Source organism: Ambystoma mexicanum, chromosome 7q, assembly GCF_040938575.1.
Source record: "Ambystoma mexicanum isolate Mex_15411 chromosome 7q, UKY_AmexF1_1, whole genome shotgun sequence".
Classification (NCBI taxonomy): domain Eukaryota; kingdom Metazoa; phylum Chordata; class Amphibia; order Caudata; family Ambystomatidae; genus Ambystoma; species Ambystoma mexicanum.
The window spans coordinates 614,556,312-614,578,022 of NC_090941.1; the positions used below are offsets into that span (position 1 = coordinate 614,556,312).

Sequence of the window (21,711 nt, forward strand, 5' to 3'; positions counted from 1 at the left end):
AGTGCGCTCCTATGTTGCAACACTTGTTGCCTTCTTCGTCTGGCTTGCTGGGATTGGCTCTGCTTTCCAACCACAGGTGAATGCCCATTGTCTGGCTTGGCTGTATCACGTGCTTGGAGACGAAAACAATCGAGCTCTTGAGCTTGCATTTATGAGGATTTTTTCAATTTCTCTGCAGCTGGTCCCCTGTTGTCTAAAGTTAGGAATGAGGCTGTGTATCTCTGACCTTGGGACCCTCACGTCACATGCAAGGGTCTTAAGGCAGCGGGGTACAACACTGACCCCTAATTAGTTTTAAATCTTTCCATATAGGTGCTGCAGACAAACCGCTCTTCCCTGGGACTGAAAAAAATAAAAAATATGGGCCCCGAATTTGGTATGAGGATGTGACGTGTTTTTATCATGCGGATACTTCCTGTTAAACACGGGTTTGCTATTGCCTTAAGAGGTTAACCATTCTCACCGTACTTACTGCAGGGTAAACTCTGCCCCTGAGAGCATAAGTGACCAAGCTGAACATGCATCTAGAATGCAACAGCATGATCAAAGCAGCACATAAGCAGTAACCGGTCATGCTAGAGCAGCATGCAAGGTTTGCCAAGAGGCCAGGCCCCGTAGAGGCGCCGTTTCTAACAGGTCAAGCGAGCTTGTGGCAACAAAGGGAATCAACATCTATGGCCCAATGCTGAGCAGGTCTCTTAGTGGCCCCCAAGGACTTGGGAGGCACGGCCTGCCCGCAGGCAATCAATAGAAAATCAATAGCAATCCATGTATCCATGGCTGCGGGGCCGCTGGCTTGGGGGTGCTCTTTTCCAGCTCTCAGTGAGAGGCAATTCCCCGCTCAGCAGGTTTTCTGCAAAGCACGGCTGTGCAAACTCTGCCAACCTTCCTTAAGGACCTTTACAGCAAAAATCAATGCTGTCCTTTAGATGAACTGCCGCAGATCTTTCACGCTTGCAGTTAGTTATGCGTGAGTATATGGAAGGAGCAGATATTTGTATCAGCACATTTCATCCTGGCACTTTAGTAAGCATGGGAGTCTTACACAGCTCCCTTGACAATCATGGACGCACTCAACAGGACCACATTGGCCTGGAACGAGAGTTGCATTCACAAGTAAGAGGCAGGAAGCTGTGTGCTCCGACATGGCCAAGGTTGCGCCGTTTCACCACTGACATCTGGAAGGGAAGTGCCACAGAACATGACCATTCATGTCATAACATGCGCTCCTCTGGTTACGTTATTACAAAAATAACACGCTGCTTCTCACAGAATTCCACATGTGACGTGCTCTCCTGTGTTTTTTTTTAATTGTAGAAATAAAGTCTAGACAGATCCTTCAGGAAAGTGTTCTGTGTCAAATAAACCGACTTTCTACACATCCTGTAGCTAGAAAATAGTGTCAGTAGGAACACCAAGGCGGCCCTCTGGCCCATGGGGTAACTACACCTCTGTCCAATATACAATAGGGGCCACACCTCCCACTGATGAAGCTAAGGTGGTCCAAGTGTGCAGGGCCAGGATGTGACGAGTGGCAAGAGGGGTCAATGTTGTAACCCGCTGCCTCTACACTCTCGCGTGTGACGTGAGTCCCCAGAATGCCCCTCCTCACCCCCAGAAACATGATACAGAATGGCCAATCACATGTTGCCTAGAACAAACACAAACACCTGGACTCAATAAAAACCCGCACAGAGGCGAGTGTCTGGAAAAGTCGATTGGGAAGTGACTGGAGAGAACACCAGAAGGAGCGGGACAAGAAGACATGGGGTTGGAAAAAGGTTGCCAGACTGCTGGGTTGGAATAAGAGGCTGGAGAGGGTTGTTAAGATGCCAGGAGGCGGGATGGAGAGTTCGGGAGAAGCGATGTAAAGTTGAACATTCACGAGCTTGGAATTTATAAGGAGAGTTTTGAAGTAGACGTTCAAGGTGGCAGTGGGTGCAAGTAGGAGCAGTTTAGTGAGGTAGAGGTTGAAGTTGATATAATGTGTGTTAAAGGGAATATTGAGGAGAAAAGTTGTAAAAAATGAGCCCAGAAGAAGTAGAGGGAAATCCTCATGTTAAAAGGGGGTCTGGCAGGGATGGGGAGGGATGGGCCCATTCTCTAGCCTTGACAAGGAACAGGCGAGGGATAAAGGTGGTAGAGGGCCCTATATGTGGCTATTCAGACCACATATAAAGACACTGCACTCCTAAACCCTGATTCAGTTCTGTTGGGGTCCTAAAGAGGACGTATCTAGAATGTTGGCAGTGCAGACCTAAGAGTGTGTCTTGCAGCACTGATCAGTGCTAAAGGAAGACAAGAGGACCATTACGTATGATATTGCTATGAAACACAGAGGAGGAGGGTGAAGTGGGGGATGGGAAACCTAAAGCCAGAAACCTGGGGCAGTGAGGTAAGGACCAAGCAGAGGGAATGACAGAATAACCCGCCTGTGGTAAACAAATGAAGGGCTTTATAGATATCTAGCCTCAGCTCTTCCCTAGCTGAGCCTAGTGTGCCACGGCATATGGGCCTAGGAGACTCAAGTGAGGTTCTTTCAGGACACCGCAAAGGGATTACAGAAACCAGAGCAACAATAGCCGAAAGGAGAAGATATCGAGTTAGAATGAAGAAAGCAGGAAGATCACTGAGAGAGAGGGCGCCTCCCCACCCAACGACTGCGAATGGAGCCCCCCCACCCAAAGACTGCGAATGTGATCAAAGGAGAGACTAGAGGACTTTGTAATTCAAAAGACATTTGACAGAACCAATTGAAAAGAACTGTTAAGAAGATTTGCAAGATAAAAAAACAGAGAAAGGAAACTCAGACCAAAAGGATTGGAAACTGAAGTACCGACAATTTCCAGTCCAGCAGGGGAAGGGAAAGGAAAGAGTCCTTCCTCCAGTTTGAGTTCTAGTTTTAGCCCGAGTAGGAACTACCCTGTTATTTTTAGTTTAGCTGTTTGCATTACCCGTATTATTTAGGACAATACTGTGCCAACATCAAAATAAATCCATATTCTACCTCCACAGCTGAGTCCATGTTTACAGGGTGACGCCCCTTTTCCCATCCATAAAGCCTTCTTTTGCCCAAGCTATATAAGGGCAGACACCATTACTTCGATGGGACCGACTAAATAGGCACAAGAAAATGTGGCCCTCCTATGCAGAGGTTTCCTAAGAGCATATAGGGGGGCTCAGAAAAAGCAATACGTCAACACCCTTCTGGTTGATTCAAAAATATTCCAGCAATGCCCCTGCCTGGCAAAGGCATTCCAGCACTTTATTCAGCAATCAAAAGGTGTGATATTTTTTAATATACTTTAATCAGAAGCTACCAACAAGCTAAACATCACAAACCTTTAACCTCTTATGACAAAATAGCTATAACCAGAGTTTTGGGACATCGAACCCAGAGTGACATTTAGGGAAGGAACATTTTCCCCAAAAAGCAGTTAAAACATGTTTAGGTTTGGTTTAGGTTTGGTTTATTATTTGTAATGCGCCGGAATACCCGAGGGTAACAGGGCGCAGCAGATACAAGAATTTGCGAGGCTTGGTTACAGACAGTAAAATATATACATGGCATATAGAGGAGCAACGATTGAGGCTCTGTTGCAACGTGAACAGTGATGGATAGAAAAACATTGGATTCATCTCAACTACAGACAATTGTTCTGGGAAGACCTCCTCACAAGCAACCCCAGAAATTATTGGCATCAATGGGCCTCATCAGTGAGGTGTAGCTTCTATGCAGAAAATGCCAAATACTAGCTTCAAAACGTTTGGTTGCACTTACTACCCTGGTATAACTACCGACTACGTCAACTGGTAGAGCACCACTAAGCAGAAAGGCCAATATTCGGATACAGGATGCAGTGAGACAATACACTGCAGCAGGCTGTCTGGTACTAGCCCCCCACTGAGTGACACAGATTGCAGGGACAACTGAAACATTGGTGTTCATCTGTCGAAAGAGGTACCATCAGGCAGGCATTCCATATACTTCCCTGAATGGGTCTGACAATATTGTCGTACTTTGGCAAACCACCAGGCACAGTGGGCAGCACACCAACAGCCCCGAGGTGAAGCCGCTATTCATGCTTTGGCAACTCCTGCTCTGGACAGACGCCATCTTTGTAGAGGTATAGAAAGTACCACATCCCATCACCCACTCAGTCATCACAAGTTGAAACATCCAGAGACATGATGCAGGTAATTGCATCTCAGAAAGGGTAATGTGGATAATTAGATTCCACTTTCATAAGCTCCAAGCCAAAAGCACAGTGTGTACCTGTGCCCTGCTGCATCAGTATCCCGATCTGCAGCGCCTGCTCTACCAGTGGCACAGAGCAGATTTGGCGGGACGGAAGGAGGAGTCGGACACACTCTGAACATGTTGACTTTCTTTTTAATGAAATTATAAAGAAAAGGCCTATGTCTCCCTATTGCTAGAGGAGTTTCCCTGCCTTTCTAAAGTAACTAAAGGTGCTTGTCTGTTGTCAGGAAGTCCAAGGTAAATGTCCTCAGTCCTAACCACAATTCTATCTGACCCTGCCACTAATACAAACAACTAAAGGACAAAAGAATGTGCCTCCTCTCCTGGTCGTTTCCCTTTGTGCATTCTTTGGCTGCGGCCGTCTCTCAGGGTTTTTTTCTTGGCTCCTTATTTTGACAATAAGCAAAATTTCTATGCTTCAGAAATATGTTGCTTATGCCGATTTTCTCTGGCACCTCTTGGAGTTCATGAGCTCTTGTAGCTCATCCCAGCTGTCCGTTCATCTTTTACTCTCTTTAGTGTTACGCTTATAACAATTCTCCTGAAGATACTGTCTCAGTCTTTACTTTGCTTTCAGGTTTCTCACGTTGCTGAGATCCAACCTTTCTTTGGTTTTGTGTGGATTTCTCTTTATTATGAATCCCCCTCTCCTGGATTTTCTCTATTGGCTTCTTTCTCCTTTTATTTAGTTCACTTGGCAGTTTCAAATCACAATTCTTATTACACTTGTATATGGAGTGTCTTCCCCACTCTTCAACACTGAGCTCCTGTGGTTTTCCTTCTTCCCAGGGTATTAGTTTCCACCTTTCCTTTGATTCCCACTCCTCCTCGTTTGTCAAGTTCTTTATTTGTTCCTCATATTGATGTATTCAGGTTTACTGTTCGAATTTAGCCCTCCGGCCTTTCATTTGTTCAACACCTTACGGAGCCCTGAGGCCTTTCACTCCTCCGACAACTTACAATAGATTGCCCCAGTGGCCTCCCGTTTCTCTCATTCTCCCTTGTACCTTTGTTTATCCAGCATGATGTTGCATGGCTCGGGACTCGCTCTGGTAACCTGCTTTGCGTTCTCGCTTCTCGGTCTCCGGTTTCTCCAATGTTCCATTCTTGGCATCTCTGTCGGCTGCTGTGATCGAGTGACGCTTGCGGGTGGGCGTCGTCAGTGCTCCCTGCTGCAAGGGTCTCAGAATTGTTAGACCACAGGATGGTTGTGGTCATGCCACCACATTGGACAGGTTTTCAATTAACTGGAGTCGGTCCCACTTCTTCAGATCAGGGAAAAGCTGACACACATTTTCAGTTTGTACTGCAAAGCTCTGGAACTCCCTCTCCTTATTAGGGGGATTGACAACAAGCCAACAGTTCAACCAATTAGCTCAAGTCTAATTTCCTGCAAAGCCAGCCAAACTGACCAACCCAGGCCCAGCACTGAGTGTTGCATTACCAAAAGGTTCAGTATTATGGTGGTCACATTGATAAATAGTATCATAATAGAACATACAGGCAACGGAATATGGCAACATGTGGGGGTTGGCCGATGTGACAAGTAAAGGGTCAATTAAATTAAATGGGAATTGTCAGTGCTCCCTGCTGCAAAGGTCTCAGAATTGTTAGACCACAGGATGGTTGTGGTCATGCCACCACATTGGACAGGTTTTGTCCTCACAATGGCTTCCCCGTTGCTATGCCAGGCAGCCGGAGTCTTGAGCTGGCGTTCTTCGCTTTTAGAACTGTTGCAGGTTCTGCAGCTTCCTTCTGGGCCACCTCACCAAGGCATAATTATGTCTGTGGGCCTCCCATGCACACATACTCTCTTTGTGTGATCAACTAGTCCCAGTTATATACATCTCTCCTTAAAGAGATATTCCTTATGGAAGGCAATCCCATACATGCAGATATCGTGGGTGGTCTAGGGCGTTCCACATGGGAAAGATTCCTTGTCCCCTAAAGGGGAGTCACTCCCAGGGAGGTCCCACTTGCCATACTGCTAAGGATGGTCTTGCGGAGCAGGCTCACCTCCCTTGCCTCAATGGGGTTGGCTCCCCCATGGGGAGAAGGGACGAATACCTTCAATTCGTCACAAGGCACAAGTGCCTATTTGACAGCTGAAGCGACAGCCATGTCTCTGCTTCACAGGTGCTGCATTTATGAGGTGTAACCCTATACCAAAACTTAACCTCATAGTTATGAGGGTATTGTTCTGATGACAAATTAATCTTAAAATGTCAGAGATACCCAAGTTCTGATATAGTGAATGGTACCTCTCTATTAGAGCCACAGGAATTTGATATGTTATGTTAGGTTAGGTTACTTGGCATTTTAATAGCGCCTTATGTATCATTGGTATGACCTCAAAGCGCTGGTAGATTGAACGCCCTCGGGAACCGCAGTTCAAGTCAGTAGATAGAGTGTGTGTCGTATGGTGCGTGTGCGCAGCGGATATGTGTGCAGCTGATGTGGTTGTTGCATGATAGCCGCTTTTTAGCAGCATGTGTGGTGCTGAGGAAATCAGTTGGATGTGTTCAGTCTGGAGGGTAGACACCCAGACTGAGTTCTGGCTGCGTTAAGCCTGAGGAGACGCCTAAGCTAGCCGGTATGTGCTCAGCTAGCTGTTTTTTATTAGGATGATGTGTTTGTGGGGTCATGTTAGTATGAGAACAGCTAGGCCGAATGTGTCATAGCATAGCATAGCTGTGTTCTAGTTGAATGATGGTGTATAGGATATAGGAGAGAGTAAGCCTAGCAGTGGGATATGGTGGTCATCAGTAAAGCGCCTGCGACCAGGCACAAGAGCAGAACAGGGGTCGTACATAGCGGCATACGTATATAAAGCGACAGGATGGATAGGGTACCCATGCGATACAGATAACATGGGGATACAGGTATATAGCATAAATAGGAGCTACAGAGATATACTGAGATAGAGCTATATCCACTCCATCCACTAAGCTTTAGCACAGTGATATTAGGCACACTTTCTAAATTAAACTATACTACAGTGACGCTATTAGGCACACTTTCTAGATTCAACCTCAGCACAGTGACGCTATTAGGCACACTTTCCAGATTCAACTATACCACAATTACATTATTAGGCACCCTTTCTAAGTTCAAACTTTGGCAGAGTGACGCTATTAGGCACACTTTCTAGATTCAACCCTAGCACAGTTATATCACACGTGTCAGCCCAGTGAGCCAAGCTTAGCTGTGAAGAGATTATGTGCATTCTTCCCAGACAAGGATGTCTTTGCCACACAGGACAGGCCTATATATAGTCTTGGGGTATTGTCTTCCTTTGTTCCTTCTTAAAGGTAGGTAACGTCCTTCCCAGAAGACAGCCACTCCACAGGAAGCTGGCCTGGGAGCAAGAATCAAAGTGTACACCACCCATTCACAAAAGGCGTGGCCTCACGCCAGGGTGCTGCATTTCAAACAAAGGACTTTTTTTTCTATTGAGACTGGAAGGAGCAGGGTTAGTAGACAGAGGGAGCTATTTAGAAGTGGAGGAAGGTTCCGCCATCTTGTTTTGTCTCTGCCTCCATCTCTCCTTCCCCGTCCCTTCCATTTCCTTTAGCACAAAGAAGATTGGGTGTGATGTCAGAAGGCAAAGTCCACTTCTTTCAAGAACAGGGATTGGACCCCTAACACAGACTAGCTTTAGTCCAACCATCTGGGGGCTTTTACCATCGCAAGCAGCCACGGTGAGTGAGAGACTGCAATCCATTGTAGGTAATCAAGTTTTCTCATGCTATTCGTTATTAACTAATTTCTTTAACCTGTAATGAAGTCTGATTTTCTCTATGTGAACCAAAAAGCATTGTTTCTTACTCAAATGAAGATGCCTGAATGCATATATAACGCGGAATGGATTATGCTGACATTTATTTTTCCTCACTCTTGAGACTCCCTGGTTTTTGGGAATTAAACAACCAGAGTAGCATGTTGGTACGGCTGTCTACAGGCAGAGAGAGGAGACATAGGCCCCCTTGTTTCCAACAGACACTCAATGGTTCCAGGCTCTCATGAACTTTGAAGTGAACTTCTGCAACACGCCAGATCTCTATGCCCCACAGCCCCGGTAGAGAGAACATTCCACAATGCAAAACCCTTTCTGGCTGTCTTAGTTTCTCTTACCTCCTGTTTTCCCGACTATTGCTGAACAGTTTGATCATATCAGAGAGAAAGAGGCGCCGCACTTCCATCAGCTCTGCACTAGGAGTCGAGTTTTTCAAAAGTGTCGCCACCACCTTCAAGATCACTTGAAAAAGTTTTTAAAAAAAGCATAACAGAATTAAAGAGGGAAAATCACATGTCATGTTTATTAAACAAGAACATTTTTGAAGATGCCAGTAGTTTTTCTTAATGATGATACGATTGAAATTCCTATTGCGAAATCACAGAAATTCTTACTTGGGTTCTGAATTTTGACTGTGGAATCTGGCTCGGGATGGGGTTTATGGACCACTTGTGTGCACACCTGTTCTGTTAAGATCTAAAGAAAAAAATAAAAGGATGAAACTGCTTTAAGGATACAGCAAGAGACACCACACAGCCCAACTAAGACTCACTGGGTGTAAATAAGCCAATGGAAGCGCATTTAGCAATGCAATCAAAAGTCTTATTTTACTAAATTTCTTCCCTCATAAATGTAAAGCTAACTTTCGAAACAGGAACCATTTCGTGATGCATGCTGGTTAATACCGAAGGAACCTTTGTATACACTTTACATCCTTCCATGTTAGGTTTATTTATTTGTAGACTTGTCAGGTACAGACCAACGTTTGACACTGGTACCATATTTGTCCCTGAAAAGTATAACTTGTCTAAAGAGAGATTGCGCAGTATTTGGCATATTCGCTCTCAAAGCAGTACCAGCACGTTGAAAATTACGACGCACCCCGCGCTTTTCAAGTTATCGGCATTACGACGCACCCCGCGCTTTTCAAGTTATCGGCATTGCGACGCACCCCGCGCTTTTCAAGTTATCGGCTCACTCTGCTTTTGGGGCCGCATTCCACTAACGAGGCAAAGGTCTGCAACCTGGCCATTCAATGAGTCGGGCACACAGCTGCGAAGTGTCAACCGCACAGGCAAAGGTGTTCTCCAGATGGCAGCAGGATATCAACGGGAACCATGTGTTTCACAGAGTTCTAGGGCTGCGTGCAGTTATGGAAGGAGCATGCTCTGAATAGTACAGTGTCTGAAAGGCGCCGTACTGCGAATTCTAAAATGGGGGATACCATACATTTCACTAAGCTGAGCATTTCTAGAACATAAGGAGAGACAAAGCTTCTATTCAGCAGACTAAACAGTGGATAATGCAAAAACTACCAGGAACTAACAGTATGCCCCCGAATGCAGCAGCCAGTCTGCCATATAGAGATGAAACTAGGGAACCAATCACTCAATCTGCCATTATTCTGCACTAACTTCCCATAAATCCCATGCCAAGGTGCCAAGAGGCCGTGCAAGTGACAGATGCCAAACCATGCGATGGCCCAGTAACAAAGCATGCACAGCAACGGGTCTGTGTGTAATGCGGTCACATGCCTGACCGTAGGTGTGTGGGGGAAGGAGGACCCAGGGGACAGGGTGCCAACACTCACTCTGTGATGCAGGGCTACAGGTCACCCCAACACCTTGGACAGGGAGCAGGGGCTTGACAGATCAGCTACAGAAAGTCATCTGTCCCTTTAAAGTATAGATGAACGTGTTGCTGGTTGTATGAGTTTTGCATGTTCATTATCCTAGACCCCAGGATACAGAAATATTTTTTTTTTCAAACCAAATAGCAAACGCGTCACTTACTGGCATTCAGACAGACAAGTGATTCGCGAATGGTGACAGCATCATTCAACATGGCCGACGACTTCTCAATGCCTCAGTCCAGAGGACAAGGGAAACCTGCATTCCTCGCCCTAGTACAGCAGGAATAGGAGGCTTCTTAAGACCTGGCCGGTATCGCATTAAAAAGAAATCACTCATGTGCAGACCTTCAGTGCTAGTTAAACCCAGGGTGTTGGGGCGGGGGGACAGGTGTACATATAAGGAAGCCCAGCAAAAGCATAGGAGTGGGAGTTTGGAGTAGGAGAGGGAGCGAGTTTGGTGACATCTGGAGACAAGGTGGCTAGAGGTGATCAGAGGGAGGAGGAAGTAATGAAAGGGGGACCGGTGCAGACAAGGAGGTGGCAGTGAGCAGAGGAGCAGAAAGTGGTGTTGAAAGCAGGCGAAGGAGGTGCAAGAGGAGGGAATCATTTGAGAGGAGAAGACTGACAAAATAAGTCAAGTGGTTGAAAGAAGATCTGGGGAGGAGTTGGAGGGAAAAGGAACTAACGAGTTGGAGATGAATGAAGTAAAATGAGGAGGAAACATGTTTCAAGGAGATTGGAGAGAGTATAGAGATGATATGCACCCCAAGTCTGAGGATGTGTGAAAGAGGTGGAAGGAGCTATGGACATACGGTTGAGCATCAAGGAGGTAAATGAGGAATCAGTATACAGAGATCCTGAAAGAGGGGAAGCACAAGGACATTCCTTAGGAATGAGCTTACCTTGTGGTGCAGGCAAGCGAAAGGGGATTGATGGGCTATGGACCTAGAACCCTTGGGCAGTGAGGTGGCCAGCATCTGAAGGAACTGTCTGAATGCCCTCCAAGTCTACTTCTCCTCTAGGAAAAGCTTTGAGCCGCTTGGACTGGCTGGCCTACATCTGAGTCAGATTTAAGGCCAGAGTCCTTCATTGTGCCAACCAGCAAACAACAAAGCAAAGAAGATCTTGTCCTTTGAGAAGAAAACCCTGACAATAGACTTTGGACTGAGTTGTACCACTGATAGAGAGACACAGACACTTTTCAGAGGCATTTCCATTGGTTTTGAAAAGATACACAAACACAGGAAATGCCATTCTGGCAAACCATTTAAGTTTGAATTGGCCCAAACGTGTGTTAAATCCAATATAAACCCTTTTGTTGAACTTGAAATGATGTACGTAGTCTTTTGTGGTGACCACTCGCTTGTGTCACATTTTAAGAGTGTGGATTACCAAGGTCCAGACCTTTCAATGAAGTTAACAAATACATTCCAGTTTTCAATTAACTGGAGTTGGTCCCACTTCTTCAGATCAGGGAAAAGCTGACACACATTTTCAGTTTGTACTGCAAAGCTTTAGAACTCCCTCTCCTTATTAGGGGGATTGACAACAAGCCAACAGTTCCACCAACCAATTAGCTCAAGTCTAATTTCCTGCAAAGCCAGCCAAACTGACCAACCCAGGCCCAGCACTGAGTGTTGCATTACCAAAAGGTTCAGTAGTATGGTGGTCACATTGATAAATAGTATCATAATAGAACATACAGGCAACGGAATATGGCAAAATGTGGGGGTTGGCCGATGTGACAAGTAAAGGGTCAATTAAATTAAATGGGAATTGCAATAGCCCAAACTTTACATTTATAGTTCCTTCTCATATCCATCTCAAGATATCAAAACAAGCTTCAAAGCATTAAAAAACCATACATGACAGAAGCAAACACTTCGGTGCACCTTCTTTAGAAAGTCACTAGCAACATATTGATGCATGCACCCAAAGCGTCCCAACGTTCCCATCACCAAGGGATAGAAGTGGCAGCAAGAGAAAGGGAGAAAGGCAAGAGCAAACCCGAGGAACATGGCCCATCTACCATCTTACTGTGCTTCTTCACCCGAGAACAAAACCAAGATTTAAAAAAAAAACAGGACTACTCAAAAACCCCAATTCTAGGATAAATAGTTTAACATTTATCGCACACAGTAATTAAGTTGCATTACTAAATCTAGGATATCACTATCAGCCAGGTTCCCATATTGGGTGGACTCATTTCTGCTCTATCGTTGATAGCGCTATTTCACAGAAATTAATTCTGGACCATTGTCTAGGTTTATCGCCACCTATAATAACTCTTTAATGGAACAAAAATGGTTCTGTGTCAGTCTACAGGGTTAATATTAAAAGATGTTGGAGAATGAGCAATCTGAAGATTCTTGGTGAGGACAATGACCTATTCTTTGAAAGAGCAATTAACTATCCAGTTGAGAATGGATGCCAAAGGAGAACAATGATATTTTAGTAACCAAGGAGGTCAAACTTTATGTTTAATATGGGCTATGGTTTTTAGAAGTTCATCACTATAGCGACTACTGGGACCAGCACTTTTCACACCACAAATGTCCTTAAATATAAATATATACGTTTAGAGCCAGCAGGGATATGTGGGGCAGCAGTAACCAGGCATGCCAACTCCACCTCCAGGCAATGCCCATCAGTTCCTTCTCCCCTGCGCCAGTCAGTCCAACCAGCCACCATCCTAATTATAAGATCCTGGGACAGTCGTATGGAGGAAAGGATACTACAAATAGTGTCCAGTAGTCACGATGGCAAGCAGCATTTCTTTTTTTTACTTCTACGTTGGTCCGCTTTCCACCATAAAAATGGGAGAATACTAAGCATGATACCCTGAGGGCAGAGGAAACTGTCTCACCAAAAAGGTTTTGGAAAACTCCCAGACTAAACCTAGGATCTGATCTGGGTCTAGTGTCCATGAATTAATGTTTGCAGAAGGCTGAGGGAGAAGCCCATATCACTACGTTACTGATGACTTCCCAAGAGAAGGGTTTCTGGAAGGCCAACATAGATGCTTCCCCCTTAAGTGTGAGTGCACGTAGGCCTTTGTGCAGATATTTCTCTTGGACCTTGTAGGATTCGTAAAGTCAAGAATAAAATACGTTGATCGTCAGATGCTACGGGGGCCTGCTTTCCGACTAGCCAGCCCCAAAGGTTGTCATCTTTCCAGAACATCCAGGTACAGGCAATGTATAATTCAAAAGATTGGTGAATATCTATTGTATGGAGAGTTAGATCGTAATCTGGCAAAGGCGTTGGTGAAGAAGAGGGAGTAAACTAGCTCTTGATCGATTTAGATAGTTGCCATCTGAAAGGGAAGGGAAAGGTGTGCTGAGCACCACTGTGGAAAACCTTGCATGATTCTGAATCCCATACAGCCCAAGTTTCACAAATGCATCTCACGAAAGTTAACATGACCAAGAAAGGCTTCCATTCATGTATGTAATTAGCTTACTGTCTGCCAAAGCTATAGTTTTGAAAGGTTTGTGTGATTAGACAGGAAGCACTGAACTCTGATACAAGTCAGGTTGGGAAGCCCTGATCAAAGCAAATAGCCTAGAAAGGCCACCAAAATGGACTTATTACATGGTTTACCACTCATGATTGTCTCTATCCACCCAGCTTAATCTGTCTGCATCCACATTCTGTTTGCCCGCTAGATGTACAACTCACAGGAGAATGCTGTACTTGAATCCATTTCTAGAGCCAGATGGCACAAAAACGCGCTGGGGTAAAATTGGCAACCTCCTGCTTTTTGCGGTAGCGCATGCAGGTTAAGTTGTCATTTTGGGTGAGGGAAACCTTACCTGAGATCATAGCATAGGCAGGAACACCTTTAGGGACATAAAGATAGCTTGAAGCTCCAAGGGATTAATATGATCCGATTGTTCTTCTGGAGATGAGAATGATGAAAAGAGAGGCCCGGGAGAGACAACTAGCCCCTCAACTGGACATCATTGTAGAATGAGAAACATCTGTGAAAGGAATCCCAGGAAAGAGATTTCAATCCTGCAATCTCCAGAGTACATCCTTGTGAATCGAAAGAGGAAAGGGAAATCTCAAGGGCTGGTTCTCCGCAATTAGATGCCATGATTGGGCCAGATGCAGCTCAATCCATCTCATCTTAAGGCTGGTCAGAAGGACTGCCGTGATGCCGAATGGTACGAGGAAATGGAGCCTCTGAAGCCTCCAGGCCAAGGTCTAGGATGTAGACCAAAAGTGGAGGAGTGTCTCTTTGATGGCTCTGATTTTCTCCTGACTAGAATAAACTCAGGCACAGGAAGCCAATAAAATGAAAGCAGTGCTTGGAGGAAGAGCATTGTTTTTTTCCATTTTGGTGGAGTGGCTTAGTATGGAGGGGAGACGATAGGACCTGAAGAACGCTTAAGGCTACCTCATCCAAATGGGTCTGGATGAGTCAGTTGTCAACATATTGATGAATGTTAATGCCCCCGAGACAAAAATGGGCTGCTACAGCCACCATCAGTTTGGTATAAACCTTCAGGATTGTACTGTGGCCAAGGGACACAGCTATGTTTTGGTATTAATGACTTACCAAAAAGAAATATCCCGCGATAGCACCAGATAGGGATGTGCAAGTATGCATCCTTCAGGTACACTAAACAAAGCCAATCCCTTGGCAATAGGGAGTCTGAATATGGGCAGATGTTTTCATCTTAAAATTCCCTAAGGGAAGATAAAGATTGAGGGGAAAGAGATTTAGCAGTTTGTACAGGTCAGCCTGGCTCCTCTTCATCATGGTGAGGAGTCTGGACTAAAAGCAGAGATGCCTCCCTAAAAGGTGCAAGGGTGCAGAAGTAAGACTAGGACAACGCTTAGAGTTTTGGACATAGACTTTTATTGATAACAAAAGGGTTGGAAAATACCTCTCTATCCCTAAGGCTAAGAGGGGCTTCCTTACCTCAAAGGAAACTAATGAGATTGTCATTAAGTCCGAAACTAAAAAGAGGTTCACTGTTGTGTCCCATAAACTTACTTCTGTCCCTGACACGAATAACCTAATATAAATGAGTAGGGTTGGTCTCTTCTTAAAAGGAAATAAAAGTGCTCTTCGTGTTTTCAAACAACTGAAAAGATCCCAGTTTTGCTGGCAGACAAAGTGTTGCAAAAATAATATTCAAAAAGGTAAAGGTCCAAATTTAGGGATGTACTCCTTTCCCCTAGCTTCTTTCTTATTTTGAGTCCCTGAATATTTGGCAAGGATCTGTTTTTTGTGTTCACAGTTCCTAGTTCTTATTAGCGTGGTATGCTTTGCTTCCAAGCAAATCCCCCTAACGCTAGCGTTATAGTTCTTTCTCCTAGGAGTCTTCGGATGATACAATTCAGGAGTAACTGTTTCTCAAATCCTAGAAGTGTGGCATGTTCTGTTAGCAGACTTAGGGTTCTTGTAGTTTCCAGCCCTCTTGGTCCTGTTATTTAAAGTCTCTTATATGGGTGTGAGTCCGAGTCTCGTAATGTGTCATGTGTGAGTTTTTGGTTTCCTTTTAAAACACAGGATCATCTTTAGCGTTATCTGTCGGGGTCACAGAACTTCCTGGCCTAAGACCTTGATTTAACATGTAGGTGTGAGTCCCAGACTCGCAATGTTTCATTACTTGCTTCCCTTCCCTTATTTGCCTCAGTGTCCCGACCTTCTCATTGAAGTAGGTAAACGTCACTTGTTCGTTTCAGGGTTCCATACCCTCTCAAAGTATTAGGGTCCCATACCCTCAGGGTTTTGGTTCCCGGACTCGAACAGGTATGTTGTATTCATTTGGTTCCATCTCCTGCCAAACATACAATGGTTTTTGATTTGTTGTAGGGTCCCAGACTCTCCAGCTCGTTATCTCACACCCTGGCACTTCCCCAGACCACCTACAGATCCCGGGCACCCCGCATTCCTGCTTGCTTCCTTCGTGGCAGTCTCTGAAGTCCCCAGGCAGCTGTCTCTTTCCAGGAGGATCAGGTGTCCAGCGGGGTCTGCAGACTGGCTGCAGACTAAGGCTTCTCCACGGTCGTGCATTTGGTTTCTTCTGCACTTCGTCTCTCGTTTAGTTCGGTTTCCTGCTTGTCCTCTTTGGTGGAGGGGTCTCCCGTTCTCGCATCTCTCATACGCTTCTATTCGAGCTTGAACCGATGTGCAACTCCCGGATTGGATTGATATCCTCCTTCAAGCCCATTGCGGGCCTTTCACCATTAGACTGCTCGTTCAGTTGCTAGCGAGTGATCTTTGTACTCCTGGCCATCTTCATCATCACAGTACTGTCTGTCAAACTACCTGCACAATATTTTCTATTATCAGTGGTGTTATGCATGTTAGTTTGACTATATGCATTTTCAGTGCTGTTAAGCATGTGGGTTTGATTATATGCATGTTCAGGGTTATTGTGCAGGTCAGTTTGACTTTATGCATTTTCAGGATTATTATGCCTATCAATTTGATCATCTACATTTTCAATGGGGTTATACAGATCAGTTTGGCTATATGTATAATTCCTATATTGTTTAGGTTTTCAACAATATTATGTAGGTTAGTTGTACTAACTTGACAGTTCTACATGTTAGCTGTATTGAGGGTGGAAATAGTAGGGCTTTGTCTGGAACAAGGGGTAGGGTGAGGTGAAGCAGGGTGATACTGTCTTTCCCGGTGATGATCGTCCTCAATCCCAATGGGGGATTCCCTGCACCCATGAGATCCTGCTCGGTATACCATCACAGGGGGACTAGTGTGCTGTGGACGCAGCATCTTGCTATGTGGGAAAGGTCTCCCTCTAGGGAAGAAGGAACAATATCCTCACATTCATCACAAGGGGTACCTCCCCCTGGGCCTCGTTTGAATTAGATTCTGAATCTCACAAACACAGGAAGAAGAATTCACTGGGAGGGAGGGAGGCAGAGGAGGGAGGTGGAAGGGAAGCCGATCCTCAGTTGGGACCACAGCGAGGACCCATGGGTCTGAAGAGATGGAAACTCAGCATGCAATAAAATACAAGGCTCAACTACCTACAGGAGATGTGTGGACCCAGATATAATGTAATTTAAACCTATACTCCAGCGCTGAGGTAGAGGAAGCCTGTGGAAGAGACCTTTAAATGCAGGTCTTAGTTTCCTCCTGGAAAAGTTAGGGGAGTAACCAGACTGTGTGCTACTATAATTGAGAAAATCATTGAAACCCTGTAGACGTTCTGGACCAGTTTTCATACTTGGGTCCAAAAGATTACTGAAAAGGCTTCAGAGATTTGGTTGTCTAACAGAAATGTTCTTCATGGTCAGTTATTTGCCAGTACTAGAAGGTGAAAGGTCTGACCCATGAGATGGAACGTTCAGGATCTTATCTGGTTGACTTGAGTGAACTCTGGAGCACTAAGGCATGCAGACCAGTGTACATCAGCTCAAAACGCATCCTGCTGCTGCGTCAACGTAATGAACTGAGGTTTCTATGAGGTCTGCAGGGATGGGGTATACCTCAATAAGGCCATAATGAAAGGCTGCTTGTTGGCCAAAGTTCCCCCTGAAAATAGGCCATCTCCCTCTAGAGCCTTTGGTTTACAGCTGCCAACATAGCATTGGAGCTTCCTTGCACAGAACTTGCTTTCGATTTAAGATAGGGTTACAGTAGATCTTCTTGCTAAGGCTGAAAAGGAGGCTGTTCTCCTTGCTGGTGGTGTGGAGGAAGATTGGCCAGAGGAGTAAGATAATGTAGATTTGGAAAAAAGGGTAGACACCGTCACCAGCAGAGAAAGGCCAGAAAGATGCCTTAACAAGCATACATTGTGCAAAACAAGCCATCTATAGCAGAGAGGCAGCATTTCTTAGGTAGGGGTGGAAGAATTAGTCTTCTGCCAAATCTTAGAAGCGTCTGCAAGCACATCCTTTTAGCACAGAATACCCATATTGTCAGAGCTCCTGGACTCTAGAACACCTGGCAGAAGACCAGCATCTGCAAGAGCAAACTATGCAGCAGTAATTCCTATATGTTCTGCAGTGCCAGACATTCTTTCATACAAGGGTTAGCAGAGGAAATCTTTGCCATCCTCCACATCATCACATGCAGGTGTCTGAAATGGGATGATCTTCTGGAACTGGGAGTACTTCAGGGCTTGGCTGAGTAGATTGAAGCATACTCTAACCCCACAGTACCCCTGTTGGCACAGGTGAGGAGATGTGTGTAGTGGGTGTCATTGGCACCACCCACTAAAGAGCCAGTGCCCAAGGTGGCGGAGGTGGAGAAGGTGCCCTTGCAGGATGTGGTGTCTTATCAGAACCACCTTAAGTATCTCCTTAAAGTATGATGCAATAGCATAGGAATGCATCAGCCTCTTAAAAAGATTGAAGAACCTTTCCTCACTCTTTCATTGCAATGGATTGTCAGATAAAGATGTCCAGATGGAGGTAGCAGCAGGGTACAATATCAGTGGTGTCGCCAGGAATCAAATTTAGCGGGGGCACAGAGGGGGCCAAAGAAAAAAGTAGGGGGGCACAGACAAAAGTAGGGGGGGCCTATAAAAGGGAATGTGTGACATCACAAGCACTCTTGCAGAGAAGCTTTTGTGCACACCAACTACCGCACCCACTGCACCTCCCCTCCCATCAGAATGTAGGCACGAAACCATTAAGTCACTAATTACCCATAAATAGCGGTTTTGTGTACTACATTGTGATTGGAGGGCTGCAGAGTGAAGTTAACTGTTATTTTTCATTGTTGTGCTGCAGCATTACGGCCGTGTTTGTGTGTGCCTTGCGGGCGGATGCCAGGCAGCACTGCAGACAACACAGAGTAGCCCAGGCAGGGCCAGCCAAAAAGGGGGCCCGGGATTTCAGATGGGTGGCCTGGGACCCCCTTGCCCCTACCCTAGCGACGACACTGTGTAACACATTTCTTGGCAGTGCTGTGCGGTTCAAGGGTCAGAGAGCTCCTCGTGTAGCATGGACAGGGTGTGAGAGGTGGTCGAGAGAGAAATAGTTATAGAGGACCACTCAACATAAGGCACAAGGGATCCCCTGCTCACCATGGCGGGCAGCTTGAGGATGGGGGGGGGCTTCCCCTCTGGTCAAACCCCTGAGAAGAATCTGAGATTTCCTGTGGCAAAGCCATGGCTGAAGCAGAGTCAGTCATCGTGGTCATCATTTTACCAGAATGCACCTCAAACATGGTCTGCCATTTTTCTCCCCACAAGGCTGAGACACAGTTCAAGCTCGAGGAGACACTTTTGACCCACCATTGTACACTGCTGCAGGGCCACAACGACCCTCTGGCTGAGGCCTGGCAGAGGCCCTGAAGAACTCAGAGCAAGCTCCGATGGTGGTGGAAGGCTCTGGGTGCTGAGGCAGCCACTCAAGCTGGAGCCCAGTACACAGAGCCTTGAAGGAACCTCTGTGTTCCCATTCAAAGGAGATCATGGAGTCGTGGGGTAAAACCCGTAAGGGCAGTGACTGGGAATCCTCCAGGACATGACTCCCCATCGAATAAACGTGCTGAGCTAGGGTGCCACAGAAAAGAGGCTGGAGATGTTACCGTGGAAGGTCGGAGAACGTGCCCTCACACCCATCACGCAGCCATCCCTTGAATGACCAATGGGAAAGGGCATTGCAAGCTTCAGGGCAGCCAATGCAGGGATCCAGGCCCCAACGCGACATGCAGAGCTACTGGGGGTATGACGGTACTGCCTTGCACGTGAAATAAAACAAAAACAAAAATCGATTTGTCCGGACATGAATGAGTGGGAAACACCAGCAGGCACCCTAGTGAAAGAGCACTGATTTAAATAAGGGTACGTGGGGAAAAGTGAGAAAAAAAGCCACTGCCGAGCAGGCGCCCAGTCCCATTGGCGTTGAACAAAGGACTGGTAGGAGTTGCTGGGAGGGGGAGTCGGCGTGGATGAGAGCCCCGCCCCACACGCACACACAGATTCTGTGCCGACAGTCAAATGCAAGGCATTTGCTCTGGAAGGACTCGGATCACGCTCTCAGAGGGGTTTTAGCGCGGCGGCCCTCTGCTAATAGAAAGAAATTAAACCGTCTAAACAACACATGTAGGCTCCTGGTCTTGTGTAGGATTTGGCTGTGAAGCCAACATTGTGATTGATTCTACTTTTCCGATACAACTCGCAGAAGGAACCTGCAGTGGTTTTTGGAAGATATTGTATCACGTAGCTTTTTAGATCAATGCAATGTAGGGTGACCAGACGTTCCGGTTTTCCCGGGACAGTCCGGGGAAAATCACCCTCCATCCCGGGGTCCGGGGTTTACAGGGATGAGTGGCATCGATGGTCACTGAAATTGTAAATGGTCACTGTATTTTTTTTTCACAACACTTTCAGAATGTTGATGTTGGAGGATTGGCTCGAACCCCCAACCTTTCAGGCACAAGTCACAATGCTTACTGACTGTGCCACGGAGACTGGCTTGGAAACGAGTGTACAGCAAGCCATGTTATATCAATTAGAGCAAAGGCTCGCTTTGAATTAGCATGCCATGATTCACAGACAAAACTGCACAAATGAGATCATTTACAGTTTATAGAAAGGAGAAGTGCTGGAAATATGATTGAGTGGTGGCTGTGGGGGCGTGTTGGGGGAGCGGCAGTAATTGGTGGGCTGCGATGGAGTAGTCCTCTTGTATGTTGTTGTCGTCCCGGTTTTTCGTTTTGGAAATCTGGTCACCCTAAATAATTGCCAATTCGGGTTCTTCAAAGGCAGAATAACCTTTTGCTAAAAAAAATAAAATAAAAAAAGGGTTCCTAAATGCTTTTTAAACAGCATATCACTGCGTATTTCCGTCAGGTCCTCGCAGACATTTGTAGGCGTTCCTTCCGAGTAATTTCGATTTTTTTGTAATTGATGTCAAGACACAATTGTATCCCAGCGGGAGACCTTTCACCTTTATACAATAGACCTTCGTGGAAGGTATGGCCTTGGTAAGCAGGTTTCACAGAAAGGCACACTGAGCTTGGGGAAAGATTAGAGCAATTCCTGTAGCAAGCTGTAGTCCCCGAAGCCCCGCCTCCGACACTCTTGAAGGACAGCAGCCACAGGGTGCCCCCAGTGGTCTCGCAGTGTAAGTGCTGCCATCAGGAATGCGCATTCACTTCTGTGGAGAGGCGGGCTCTTAATTGCTGCCCCTGCTGCCTCTGCCTTGGCATCGGCGGGCCGCGCTCAGACATCGCACAAAAGCTCGAGGCTTAAAAAGCTCTTCTAACCAGAAAGGACATTACACAAAAGGGCAAGTGGCCTCCGTTAATCCATTACCGTCTACGTACACGCAGTGCTCCGCGGAACTCATGCTGACACGCGACTTCATGAGGGCGGATCAATAGCCCAGGAACAGCTTCAGCGGTATGATCGATGGCTTTGGCAGGCATTCCCGACTCACAAAATGCTCCCTTTTTGCGAAAGAAAAACTGTTCCCAGACAAGGACAAGCACATTTTGGACGTGGTATCGCCATGTGACCTCCTTGAAACACCATTGGCCTTTACGTTGCTATTTAACATGAAACAGAGAACCTCCTTTAAGGCATTGGATAAAACACACCAAATCTTGAAATACCAATGAACAGCAAAAACAAGGCCTATGGATTATAGGCCTACACTTCAACATTTAAAACGGTCAATTTAAGGTGTCAAGAAAGAGTTGGGACTGCAGTTCCTAAAATCACCAAGAAAAAGCTTAAGAATAAGCACAATGAACCTTATTTTATTTCTGGCAGTGCAGGGAATGAGCCGGAACTAGACGGAGCTGCGCTCCGGCCAGAAATGTCTTGCCGGAGCCTGGCTCTGCCCCAGTGCTGCACTGGC

The 21,711-nt window shown here is 46.0% G+C and overlaps 1 protein-coding gene across 6 annotated transcripts in view; it reads right to left on the reverse strand.

The window, feature by feature from the left end:
- Positions 1-21,711, reverse strand: part of NBEA (neurobeachin) — a 2,584,133-nt gene that overhangs the window by 1,896,601 nt on the left and 665,821 nt on the right. For all 6 annotated transcript variants that reach the window (XM_069640609.1, XM_069640605.1, XM_069640608.1 and 3 more), the window contains exons 19-20: positions 8,672-8,753; positions 8,396-8,519 (exon numbers count right to left, since the gene is read on the reverse strand). In XM_069640609.1, the coding sequence (XP_069496710.1) occupies positions 8,396-8,519; positions 8,672-8,753 (206 nt within the window). The remainder of the gene's footprint in view (positions 1-8,395; positions 8,520-8,671; positions 8,754-21,711) is intronic.